At 64.4% G+C, this 12,356-nt stretch overlaps 2 protein-coding genes across 10 annotated transcripts in view; one reads left to right on the plus strand and one right to left on the minus strand.

The window, feature by feature from the left end:
* The first annotated feature begins 1,933 nt into the window (after nt 1-1,933).
* On the plus strand, nt 1,934-6,806 carry TPSG1 (tryptase gamma 1). 2 transcript variants are annotated; one of them, XM_023616886.2, is made up of 6 exons: nt 1,934-2,081; nt 2,781-2,822; nt 3,961-4,132; nt 4,715-4,980; nt 5,232-5,377; nt 5,479-6,806. In XM_023616886.2, the coding sequence occupies exons 1-6, from the start codon at nt 2,036-2,038 to the stop codon at nt 5,806-5,808; spliced, it is 1,002 nt and encodes a 333-aa protein (XP_023472654.2). In that variant the 5' UTR covers nt 1,934-2,035; the 3' UTR covers nt 5,809-6,806. The 2 variants fall into 2 exon arrangements, with proteins under 2 accessions (XP_023472654.2, XP_070087290.1); XM_070231189.1 differs by lacking the exon at nt 1,934-2,081 and adding an exon at nt 2,096-2,641.
* A 918-nt stretch (nt 6,807-7,724) lies between these two features.
* CACNA1H (calcium voltage-gated channel subunit alpha1 H) overlaps nt 7,725-12,356 on the minus strand; it is a 68,689-nt gene continuing 64,057 nt past the window's right edge. For 7 of the 8 annotated variants that reach the window (XM_070231197.1, XM_070231196.1, XM_070231193.1 and 4 more), the window contains 5 exons: nt 12,254-12,328; nt 11,003-11,124; nt 10,483-10,912; nt 10,223-10,383; nt 7,725-9,577 (listed from right to left, as the gene is read on the minus strand). In XM_070231197.1, the coding sequence (XP_070087298.1) occupies nt 8,555-9,577; nt 10,223-10,383; nt 10,483-10,912; nt 11,003-11,124; nt 12,254-12,328 (1,811 nt within the window). In that variant the 3' untranslated portion in view covers nt 7,725-8,554. Of the gene's footprint in view, nt 9,578-10,222; nt 10,384-10,482; nt 10,913-11,002; nt 11,125-12,253; nt 12,333-12,356 lie in introns of all 8 variants that reach the window. The other variant, XM_023616677.2, reaches the window with a different exon arrangement.

A 12,356-nucleotide genomic window follows, 5' to 3' on the forward strand; every position in this document is an offset into this window, starting at 1 on the left:
AGAACTCTAAGAGCCTAATTGACAGAGGAGGAGCAGAACCGCCAGAGGAACAAACTGCTGACCAATGCGGGGCGTGGCCAGCTCCCCAGGAGCTCACTCCTCCTCCCCCATCCTACTCAGGGACCATCACTCTCCATTGCTGGGGTGATGACTTCCAGAACTTTCTTAAGCCTGTATCACTTGGCCTTGGGCTGGATGGAGTGTGGAGGGAGGGGTGTTTCAGGGGAAAGGCTCAGTGTGGACAGGGTGGGGGTGGGAAGACGAGGATTGGGCGCTGGAACCCAGAGCCGCAGACCTGAGCTGCCTGGGGTGGGGGAGGGGAGCAGGCTGGGGAACGCTTACACCCAGGGTGTCCTCATGTCCCTGAGACCAGACCCATCTCAGTGTGGCCACTGTTACAGACAGTAGTGAGCATGGATGCGCCAGGCAGGGTCAGGTCTGCCCTTCCTGGTGGGGCCCACAGGCAGCCTCAGCCACGGGAGCGGCTGGTGCTGGGGTGGGCGGCCCAGAGGAGGGTCCCGTCCAAGACATGGGAATATCCAGGGGTCCTCCCGAGGGGAGTGCCATGCAGACCCACGTGACCATTTCTGCTGGGCTGTGGGAGACCCCCAGGCCAGGAGCGCCACCCCAGGGTTCGGGGGAGGCCCTCCAGGGCGGGATGCCCCCTCTGCCTGAGCTTGTTCTCCTGACAAACGGGGAGAGAAAGAGCACCGTGTCACAGAGTCGTCGAGGGGCAACATGGACGGTGTCTGGAGTTTCTTTCTCGACAGCAGGCGTGGAATCCTGGGGGCGTCGCGGGCTCTGCAGAGAGCTGCGTGATGGGTGCAGGGGGAGAGGGGTCCCCAGTGCTGCAGGAGAATAGAACCAGGACACGTGAGTGCCCTGAGGTCCCTCCTGTGGGGACCCATGGATGGCACTGGGGGTTCAGGGGGAAGAGGACCTGGGTTCCTCCAGACCTGCCCCTGCCCCCTACAGTGGGTGACAGCAGGCCTCCTGGGCCCTGGGAGGGGCAGCCTGGACTCCAACCCTGCTCCCCATGTTCTGGGCTGACCGGGGAAGATCCCCCTCCCTGGTGTGTGGCCACCACAAGCTCAGCAAAGGCCCCGCACACAGAGGGTGGTGCTGTTGTCCACTTTATTCGTTGTCACATAAACCTGGGACACACAATTTTGAGCCGCGGCTTGGGGCCCAGTGCTGGCAGGGAGGGGACAAGTCTATGCCCCGAGAAGCCACATCCTGGTGGATCACCAGGTAACTCCCCCCACCTGTGCCTCAGTTTCCCCACATCTAAGAGGGGATCTCAGAGGCACCCACAACACCACCTGTTATTTGGAGCTGGCAGGGAGGGGGGAGGCAGGAAAGTCCTAGGGTCCCCTAATCAGCTTGGTCATCAGACCCTGGCCGCACAGATGACGGTTGGGATAGGCCTGTCCTGGGCTGGGCTGCTGTGCCCATCTGATCTGTGGTGGAGACCACAGGACCCAGGGACGGGGGTAGGGACAGGGACACTGGGGAGGGTGGGTTGGCACAGGGACACCAGTCGCGGGGGCCTGAGCTGTCTCCTCCTGGCTCCATCTGGGCTTCGAGCTGGGACCTTCCTGACGAACCCCCAGGACCAGGCTCCTGGAGGACAGAGGAGAGGGGACAGTGTGCCCCACAGGAACCAGGGAGGGCTTCCTGGAGGGGGCAGCACTGACCCCCCACCCTTGCCTGGGTGAGGAGAAAAGGCTTCAGTTTGCAGGCAGGACGCCTGGGGTCCGAGCTAACCCTGCTGTGTTTTAACTGTGCACCCCCGAGCTGGCCACTCGCTGCTGGGCGACAGCTTCCACGTGGGACCAACAGAGGGGACCCTCACTCTCGGGTGTGCAGAAGGAAGAGGTGGGGCCTGCCCGAGGAGCCTGGCCCTCAGCTCCTCCTCCATGCTCCCTCTCTGCCCTGACAGCAGGTACATGGGCTGTTCCCCTCCCACCACCCCACACCCAGCATGTCCAAGGCTCCGGGTGGACCCTCCTGACACCTGCAGTGTGCAGACACCATGGTCCTGGGCTCTGGTGGCCTTCTGCTGCTCCTGGCCATGCTCGGTGGGTGACCCAGCCTGGGTGTGTGGGTGGGGGAATGGAAGGGGCACCTGTACCCCGTTGGCCTCCTCCTGGGGGTCACGTTATTACCCATCAATCCTGGAGCTGGAGCTTCTCAGCCAGACGGCCATCCCCCGGCCAGGGGGGCTGTGAGCCTTGGTGGAATCAGCATGAGGAGGGCTCTGGGCCAAGAGAGGGAGAGACCTGCCCATTGTGGGGCCCTCGTGGGACCAGCTCCCCTTCGCTGGGCAACCGGGTCATCAGGTGGGGAGAGCAGTGCATGTGTGGGGTGATGGCACCAGCCACCAGGGCCCCGGACCCCAGGTGAGTTCCTCCTCTGAGCCGGACCTGGAGGGGTGGGAACCAGGCGAGGCCGAGGCCTGAGGCTGTGCTCCGTGCCTCCCAGCTGTCATTTATGGCCCTTTCCTGGTCCCACCCAGCCTAGCCAGGGATGACAGCAAGTTGATCCAGCGCTGCCTGGCCAGGCCCCATCTCCCCGGCTGGGACCCTGGCTCCAGTCGTTCAGGACAAGAGGATCCACCCCAGGGGTCCCTGGATGCCTGGTGGGCATTGCACTGGCCTGTGGGCCTGGAAGCCCCTTCTGGGGCTGTGAGAGGGGGGTCAGAGCCGGCCCCCCACCTCCCATCCCCCAGCCCCTTCCGTCTCTCATCCGTCAACCTGCTCCTCTGCCTCCTTCCCTAGGTGTCTCCTGCAGGGTCCTGCACCCAGAGATGTCCCCAACAGGTGTGTCAGGGGGGCGGGAAGGGCTGGCGTGAGGGGTCGCCTCCTGTGGGGCTTCAGCTGGGAGGAAAACCCCAGAGGTGAAGGGCCCTCCCTGGGGTCTGGGGTGGTGACGCGTCTTCGCACAGCCAGTCTCCTCCTGAACCTCTCGGTGAGGGTCTGTCCCTCCCGAAAGACAACCTCCCTCCCTTTGCAGTTAACGGAGGCTATGAAAACGCCTGCCACGTACCAAGCTTTCTCCCTGAACTTCACTGTCTATCGATGACTCTCATCTGAATCAATTACTATCGACCTGCCATGGGTCTTTCTTATTCCGTCATTTCACTCCCTCCACATGAACCAGCAGGCATGCCCAGGGCTGCCTTCCTCATGGGTTAGCCATCCAGCCATCACTCTTTTGTCCGTCTGTCTGTCACCTGTCTATCATCCACCTATTCTCTACTTATCTATCCATACCTGTCAATCATCCATCCAGCTTAGCTCTTTACATCAGTGTGGGCTCGTTATTCACCTCTGTGGATTATAATTTATTCTCATCATTATTTTGAAGCTCAAAATAGTCCATCCCAGGTTTGACCAGTGGGAATGCCTCCCAGTTGGCTCTTGTGTCTTAAGTGTTTTGCTTTTTTTTTCTTTAATATAATGAGGTGAAGTTCACCTAAGACAAAAAGAGCCATTTTAAAGTGAACGATTCAGAGGCATTTAGTGCACAGTGTTGTGCAGCCACCACGTCTTCTAGTTCCAGAACATTTCCATCACCTCGAAGGACCCCCCTCCCCACTAATCACTTGGGGCCTGTCCCCCCAGCCTCCTGGGTCTTTTGAACGGGTCCCCGTCATCCACTGAGCCCCTCCTTCCTGGCCCTTCCTTTCTGGCACAGCAAGATGCTCCAGGCTCACTTTGCGGGTGTCTGGACCCCGCTCTGGATGACCCCCTGGACCGAGACACCCTGGTTATGCTTTGTGGGGCACAGCGCTTAGAAACCCAGACGAGGGCACTCATACTCATGGCTCTGGGGGTCCTTTCTTCTCACCCACAATGCTCTGGGGAGCATCTGGTAGACAGGGTGGTCAGGGAAGGCTTCCTGGAGGAAGCAGGCTTCTATGCATCTCCCACCAAGAACCTGCCTCCTACATCTTAGGGTGCGGCCAGCCCCAGGTTCCGAATGCAGAAGGCCGCATTGTTGGGGGTCACGCTGCCCAGGCTGGCGCGTGGCCCTGGCAGGCCAGCCTCCGGCTACGGAAAGTGCACGTGTGTGGAGGGGCTCTCCTCAGCCCTCAGTGGGTGCTCACAGCTGCCCACTGCTTCTCCGAGTGAGTGTCTGGGGTGAGCGGAGGCAGCCTAGGGGCCCAGGCCTGCCCAGGGCAGGGGCAGACAGCAGAGGCCTGACTCACTCCTGACCTCTCTGGGCCTCAGTTTCCCCCTCAGTAAAAAGGGGGGAACCACATCACCACACACCTCGTGCAGCCCCAGGGTTCAGAGGGCACCCTCAGCTGCCAGACTCTGGTATCGGCCTCGGGAGTTTCTGAAGCCCGGCCAGTGCCAGGCTCCTGCGCGTCCTTGCACGCCTCTGGAGGCGGGCAGCTCCCTCCCACCCCGCCACCTATTCCTTCTTCACGTGGAGCAGTCTGTGGGGCTTAGAGCATCACTGGCCTCCAGCGCAGCCTGACATCCTCCCACCTGGGGACAGGATCTCGTGTTCCCCTCCCCCCAGGATGCTTTTCAGTCCTTGGGGCCTGGAGGGCAGGGCTGCTGTCTGCTTCCAGGATCTGGCCTGATGTCCCCATATAAGCGGAGGAGGAAAGCTTTGGACATCAGGCCCTGGTGGGGGTGGGGAGGGGGGTGGGGTCTGGGCTCAGCCGGCGCCCTCACACCTACCTACTCTTCCCTCCCAGGTCCTTGAACGCATCCGACTACCAAGTCCACCTGGGGCAGCTGACCATCACTCTGTCCCCCCATTTCTCCGCTGTGAGGCAGATCCACCTGTACTCCGGCCACCCGGGAGCACCGGGGTCCAGCGGGGACATCGCCTTGCTGCAGCTGAGTACCCCTGTGACGCTCTCCAGCCGGGTCCTGCCCATCTGCCTCCCCGAGGCCTCGGCCGACTTCCCCCCGGGGACACCGTGCTGGGTGACGGGCTGGGGCTACACGAGGGAGGGAGGTGAGGAGTCCCCACAGCCCCCGTGGGGATGGAGGCAGGCTGGACTGGCCCAGGGAGGCGCTGGGAGGGACGGTGCTAGCCAGCTGAGGCTGCCCCGGTAGCCCCCGTCCCAAAGTCTGTCCCATGTCCGCTCACACCAAGGTCTCAGCGTGTGAGCCACACCGTGTGAGGGTGTCTGGGGTCGCCACGTGCGGGTCTGCATCTGGGTGACCCTCACGTCGCAGAGCTGGTCTCTCTCTTCCTGCCCCCAGAGCCTCTGCAGTCCCCGTACATCCTGCAGGAGGCAGAAGTCTCCATCGTGGACACAGAGACCTGCAGCCGGGACTACTCTGGTGCAGGGGCCAGCCCCATTCGGCCGGACATGCTGTGCGCCCGGGGCCCTGGGGATGCCTGCCAGGTGAGCCCTGTAGGGGAGGCGGAGGATGGGGGGTCCTGGAGCCTGGCTAAGAGGCTCCCCACCTCCCTGGCATCCTGGTCCTCACCCCACTCTACCCCCAGGACGACTCCGGAGGGCCTCTGGTCTGCCAGGTGGGCGGGATCTGGCTGCAGGCTGGCGTGGTGAGCTGGGGTGAGGGCTGTGGCCGCCCTGACCGACCTGGGGTCTACACCCGCGTCCCTGCCTATGTGAGCTGGATCCATGGCTACATCCTGGCCTCAGGGGCCTCGGGGCCTGTGCGCCCTCAGCTCACCGGGCCCCCTCTCGTTTTCCTCGCCGGCTTCTTCCTTCCCGGCCTCCTCCTCCTCCTCGTCTCCTGCGTCCTGGTGGCCCAATGCTCTCTGCACAGGGCTTGGGTCAGCTCTCCCTCCCATCCAGCCTGTGACCGTTGACCCTGATCTGCACGACCTCCTGCGGTCAGCAGAATAACGCCCACTCCCCCCCCCCCCAATAAAAGATGTCCATGTCCTGATGCCCAGGACGCGTGACCAAATCCCCACAGGGCAAGGCCTCTGAGCCTGCAATTAGGACTAGGGAGCTCGAGAGGGGCATGAGCCCCGGTTACCGGGGGTCCCGGGTCATCAAAAGGGTTCTCAAAAGTGGTACAGTCCACACAGGAGGTCATAGACGCGACATGAAATGCACCTGACCCACCGTCACTGCCTTTGAGGTTGGGGGAAGGGGCCGCAAGCCGAGAAACTTGGTGGTCTCCAGGAGCAGGGCTGGCCCTCAATTTACAGCCAGCAACACAAGTGGGGCCACGTCCTACAGCCGCAGGAACGACTGACTCCTGCCAACAACCGGAAGGGCCTCTCCCTGGAACCTCCAGAAAGGCCGCTGCCTTGCTCTCACCTTGGTGCCATGACACCTGAGTCAGACACCCGACCTCCAGAACTGTCGGACGATAAACCTGGGTTGCTTTAAGCCACTACATTGCTGGCGATTTGCTGCAGCTGTTCCTGGCTGCAGGCCGGCGTGGAGAGCTGGGTTGAGGGCTGCAGCCGCCCTGACTGGCCCCAGGTCTACGGCCGTATCCCTGCCTCCTTACGGAGCCCAGGTCACCTCTCTCTCCCGCTTGGTCTCCAACCCTTGACCCATGACCCCCTCCTTCCTCCTGGCAGGGCACACGCTGCGCCTGGAGAAAGAGGCCTGCAGCAGCCCTGCTCCACCCAGCTCAGTGTCTTCTCCCCATGGGGAAACTAAGGCTTGAGGGGTGCAATCATCTGTCAGGGTGGCACACAGCAAGGTCTGCAGACCCCAGTGGTAGGCGTCCACGCTCTGTGCCCCCCATGCCCACCCTCGCAGGGCCTGGCCTGCTCCCTGGAGTCCTGCAGTTCGCCGTGTGTCCACCAGAGGGAGCCCTGGCACTGCCCTCAACACCTGCAGGGAGGGGCTGTGCAGGTGTGGGGTGGGGGGGGAGGGGAGCGGCGGGGGGGAGGGGCGGGGCGGGGGGGAGGGGCGGGGCGGGGCGGGCCCCGCCCGCAACACTTACGTGCCCATGGAGTCGGCGTTACACAGCTGGGTTCTGACTGCAGGCCCGGACTCTGGGCTGGGGACTCACTGCCCACCCGGGTCAGAGCCAACAGGCCCTGGCCTCAGCCAGGAACAGCCCCCCACGGTGCCTCCCACCACGCAGACCACACTGGAGTGGCCATGGTGGGCCAGGCCTGCTGTCCAGCCACGGTGGGCTCCTGCTTGGCTACACAGAGGGAAGGGCCTGGAACCCAGCCCACAGCCGGCGCTACATTGGGCTCAGCTGCCAGCTGCCGTCCACAGGACCCTCGAGGGACTGCAAGTTCTCTTCTGTGCCTGATGTCACGGGGAGTACGGGCGTCCACGCAGCGGGGCTGTGGATGAGCCATGGACCCTGAGAGTCAGCAGGACGTGGGGTGGGGTCAAGGGTCAGGCTTTCGAGGTAGGGAGATGGCTGTGTGGGGTGCCCTAGACTGACTGCCCAGCCAGGAAACTATCCTCATGGGGGTCCCCCCACCTTGCCCGCACAGCACTTGTCCCTGCGGGAGCCTTGGCAGAAACTTCCTCCTACATGGAGTCAGACTTGGTTCTTCAGAGTGAATGGTGCCGTGTGGTTTGGCTGCTCCCGCTGGAGGGGAGCTTGCTACGTGTGGATCTGCCTAAGTGGGACCGCAGGAGGCAGGAGGCTTTGTGGACACCCAGGCCCTGCTGGGGGTGGCCAGCGCTGGAGCCAGGGGTGGGCGGCCTCACCCAGCTCCACCTTGTGCCCTCACAAGGCACCGGCTCACCACCCTCCCACGCAGAGGGACCCGTTCCGATGGCAGTAATCCACACATTTCTTAAATAAGTTAATGTTTATTCCGTTTTCCCCCTCCCCCTCCCCTTGACTTGAAGAGCCAAATTTTCTGAACCAGATTATTGCAAAGTTTAACCTGAATTTATAAAAGAAACGAAACAAAACGAGGGGCGTCAGTCAGCTGAGACCTCTCAGCCCGGCCCCGCGGCCACCCGTCGGAGGCGGGCAGGGGGGTCTTATTGCGCGGCTCCCACACCTTGGCGACCAGCCGCTTCCCAGAGACCCAAGTCAGCGGGTGTTTTCTGGAACACTGAGTGGACAGAGCGGTGGGGGTGGCCGTGGGAGGGGGGGGACGGAGAGACAGCGTGAGGGTGGAGACACATGGATGAGAACTCGGAGTGTGAGTGGCGGTGAAGCGTGGCCGCGGTGGCCTCGGGGACCGGGCCGCCGGCGACGATGGCACAAGTGGCCCTAAGCGCGTGTTCCCTATGAAACTAAGTGGTCGTGAGGACGGGCTCTGCTGGCTCCTCTGCCTTCCTTCTTTTGGTCATTTTCTGGCCCTCATCCCACAGATGCAACGCTCTCGTCACGGTACCGTGACCAGGCCACTTGCACGGCCTCAGGCCAGTGCAGCCAAACTTGGCAAAACTCAAACCTGAACCGACAGGACGGAGGCTCTCGGCCAAGGGGCCCCCTCTGAGCTCCACCTGGCCCGGGCCCTCGCCTCCCTCCCCCCGGGCTGTCGTCCGCTGGCTCCTCTGCCTCTGCCACGCGGCTGAGCCGGCTCCGCGCACAGCCCCACCGGGGGCTGCCACCTGCCAGGCGTGCCCAATCCCGGTGCCAAAGCATGTGTGGCATTGTGCCCCGAGCTACACGGGCTCGTCCACGCTGTCACCAGGGATGGGGGTGCCTGGGGGGGACCCCTCTTTCTTTGGGGGGCTTTGGGGCACTTGGAGGTGCAGCCCCTGCCCCTTCTCTGGGGGGTCACCGGAGGACATAGGAGGCTCTGTTCTGTGGGGTTCGGGAAGTGCTGTGGCCCCCGAGGAGGAACCTCTGGGCTCTGGAGACACATCGTGACCACCATCCAAGAACAGGTCCCCGCCGGTGCCCCCGACGCCCAGAGGGGCGTCGAAGACAAAGCTGGGGACAGTCAGGAGCTCCGTGCGGCAGGAGGCCTGGCCCCACCGCTCCCCCTTGGCAGCAGGGTCCACCCCCGGGCCCTCTGTGGGCTCCAGGGAGTCCCTGTGGGGCGCAGCCTCACAGGACGGCGTCCTCCGCCGCAGGGTGGTGCTGCCGCCCTCCGCTGCGGGGGGCCGGGCTGTGCCCTCCTCCTCTGCAGGGGGGTCTACGGAGATGCAGGGGGGGCTCATCTTCTTCTTCCTGCGCGCCCCCAGGGCCAGCTCAGCCTCCAGGGCTCGGGCCTTCCCCTCCCCGGCCTCCGGGCGGCCGTCCCCACTGCCCTGCTCCACTGGGGGCCGCCTCTGCTCGTCCGCCCGGCCTGGCTGGTCCAGGAAGCCCTGGGTGTCGACACCGTAAAGCCTGTGCGGGTCCGGCTCACTGCCCGCCACTCCACGAGCAGTGGGCGTGGGCGAGGGCGAGGCGGAGGGGCTGCGGGCCGAGCTGGTGATGTGGCTGACCTCTTCGTCGGCTGGGTCTGGGGCCTCGGCCTCCTCCCCACTGGGGGCCGGTGGCTGGCTGGAGACGCAGCGCTGTCCCAGAGTGTGCCTGCGGATGCGGATGCCAGGGGGCCGCGGGGAACGGGGTGGTGTCCGCAGGGAGGCCCCCAGGGACGCCTGCCTCACAGGGGTCTTCCCACCAGGCTCTCCCCAGCCAGGGCCGCTGTCCCTGGGGCTGTCGACCTGCCCTTCCAGGGAGTCGGTGGGGACGGCCTCCTGGAAGGGCATGGGGGTCAGGTGAGACCAGGCAGAGACTGGCTACCAGCCAGGGGCTCAGGGAGCCCTCCCTACCCCAAGGCCAGGGTGGGGTCTCAATCCCCCAAGACTAGGGACCCAGGGTGAGACGGGGCTGGAAGCCCCTGGTGCAGCTGTCATTGGCCCCAGCCCCACCCGTGCCACCCTGGGGACCAGCCTGAGTGCAGGGGCCACCGCCAGTGTTGGTTGCGCTGGGGAAAGGCTGCGAGAAGTGGGACTGGGGCCTGAGCTCCTGTGGGCAGAGCCTGCTGTGGGCCCCAGGAGACCCCAGGAGCTCAGAATTGGGCTGAGGCCACCGCCCCGCCTTGTGCACCCCAGCTTAGCCAGACACCCCGAGAACAGGGAATGAGAGGAGCCGCGGCTGCAGGCGGGCAGGGGCGAGGCTGAGTACAGGCGAGGCCTGCAGACACCGTCAGTGGGGGCACCGAGGGAGACCGAAGCCGCTGCCCAAGGAGGGGACTTAAGTTCCCATGGCCAGGCACACTGTTGTCACAGGCTCTAGAGACATGGTGCGCCCCCTCCCCTGCTGTTCTGCCTTCAGATGGGGACAGGGATCCCCCAGGGAGCCCCCGGGCCTCGGCTTCAGGACTGGGGGGCTTTTCCTACCTGTCTGCAGAGCAGCCGGCTGAGGCTGGGGGAGCGGGCTATGCCATGAGGGGGCAGGGCATGGAGACGGTCGCTACTCCGGGCTGGGGAGGACGCAGCCGAAGGGACCTGCAGGGCAGCGCAGGACTCTGCAGGCGGCGAGTGCGCAGAAGCCACCAGGCCTGGGACGAGAAGGCACTTGAACCGAGCCGCTGCTGCCCGGGCCACCCGCCCCACCTGCCTGGCCCTCGTCCTCTGGCTGCCACCGCGCGGGGCCGTACCCAAGGGGGCGCTGCCCACGTAGGTTTCCATCTCCACCTCCTGCAGCCGGTGGGGGTGAGGGGCCGAGGCGGGTGCCACAGGCCGGAACATGTAGCTGTCATTGGGCAGCGAGAGCATCCTGGACACGGACACCTTACGCACGACCAGGAGGCTGGGGGCATCTGGCCCGGCCCCCGGGCTCGGCTGGGCCACGGGCTGGGGGTGGGTGGGGGACCCCTGCGCCATCTCCAGCTCGAGCTCGGCATCCAGCTCGGCATCCTCGTGGGCCTCCTTGTTGCTCTCCTCCAGGTGCTTCATGAGCACGGCGACCACCACGTTGACCAGCACGAACTGGGCCACCAGCACGAAGGTGACGAAGTAGACGGGCGAGACGGCCGGCAGGTAGCTGAGGCAGTGCTTGTCCTCGCGGGCGCACTCCCGCAGCGTGTCCTGCGGGCCGACAGGGTGCGGGCAGGTTCTCATTTCCACCGGCAGGCTGCCCCGCAGACCCCACTACACTGTCCCCAGGCCAAGCAGTACCTTCATGATCCCATTCCAGTTGTCCCCCGTGGACACACGGAAGAGCGTGAGGAAGGCCATGCCGAAGTTGGAGAAGGTGGCATGCCGGCTCAGGCCCTCACAGGGGTTGTCCTCGCTGCACTCTGCAGGGGAGATCAAGCCTGGTCAGCCACACGCTCTGGGGGCCGTGCACACACGAGCATGACCCGTGGGCCCTGCACTGTCCCTTGTGCTCCTTGGGCACAGGGCAGTAGCTCAGAGCCCCTGGCAGGTGGGCGCCCGTAGGGGACACCTCTGGGGAGCCACATCCCTTCAAAGCAGAGTGTGGCAGCTCCTCCTCGGCGTGGGGGCTGCCTCGGGAGAGTGGCCTGGAGCCTGCCCTCAGATCTAGGGCTTTCTGGATGGACGCTGCCTCTGAGGATGCACAGGCCAAGCCCCTGGCACTAGTCTGGCGCTGGCTCAGCCCAGAGGAAGGCACTGCCTGTGCCCAGGCCCGCGGTTCAGATCAGCACACTCTCGGGCCCCTGCAGGGCAGTGAGGCTGCCCTGGGGCATGAGGCGTCCTGGACACTGGGCCAGGGGCCAGGAGGAGTCGGGCCTGGGGTCTTGGGCACCAGGTGCCAGGTCCCAGGAGTTCCCTCTGGGCAGACCCTGGGCTGTGACAGCCACCTCAGCCACTTCAGGGACAGGCCTGCTGGTGGCTCCTGGAAGCCACTGAGCATTCAGTGCCACCGAGTGTTCAGGAGACCCCGGCAGGAAGGGGAGAGGGACCCACGGGGACTGAGCTGCCCAGAGTGGCCAGAGCCTCAGGCCTGGGGTGGGGTCTACGAAAATCCTTGGGGACAATTTAAAAGGATGTCCTGCAGCATTTGTCTCCTGGGGACCACGTACAGTTCACGTCAATGCCTCTGTTTGTGTGGGTGTGTCTGTGTTTGCACACTTGCTCATGCTCACGTGTGGCTCTGTCCTCCTGGCTGGGGTGTGAACATGTAAGCCTGTCCATGTGTGTGTCTGCCTCATGCAGGGAAGGGCTGAAAAGGAGCCAGGGCGAGGACATGACAGGGGCCACGCAGCCCCACCTCAGCCCACCAGCGACTGAGCTGTCTGCAGGCCGTGTGCACAGGGGTGAGGTTGCGCGGGCCATGCGCACAGAAGTGAGGCTGCACAGGCCACAAGCACAGAGGCAAGGCTGTGTGGTCCCTGAGCACAGGGATGAGCCCGCACATTCCTGGGCCCTGGGCCCGCGGGGAGGGTGCGCAGTGGCTGTACTCACCGAGCCTCCCGAACAGCTCCACTCCCAGGGCAGCATAGATAAAAAACAGGAGCATGAAAAGGAGGCCGAGGTTGCCTACCTACACAGGAGAGAAGCAGAGATC

This window comes from Equus caballus, chromosome 13 (genome assembly GCF_041296265.1).
Source record: "Equus caballus isolate H_3958 breed thoroughbred chromosome 13, TB-T2T, whole genome shotgun sequence".
NCBI classification, from domain to species: domain Eukaryota; kingdom Metazoa; phylum Chordata; class Mammalia; order Perissodactyla; family Equidae; genus Equus; species Equus caballus.

Excerpts from the sequence above, each read along its gene's own strand:
- TPSG1 (XM_023616886.2), top strand. The coding sequence starts at position 2,036 with ATGGTCCTGGGCTCTGGTGGCCTTCTGCTGCTCCTGGCCATGCTCG. Across the intron at positions 2,082-2,780 it reads GCTGCTCCTGGCCATGCTCG|GTGTCTCCTGCAGGGTCCTG; the intron begins GTGGGTGACCCA and ends CTCCTTCCCTAG. Across the intron at positions 4,981-5,231 it reads GGGCTACACGAGGGAGGGAG|AGCCTCTGCAGTCCCCGTAC; the intron begins GTGAGGAGTCCC and ends TCCTGCCCCCAG.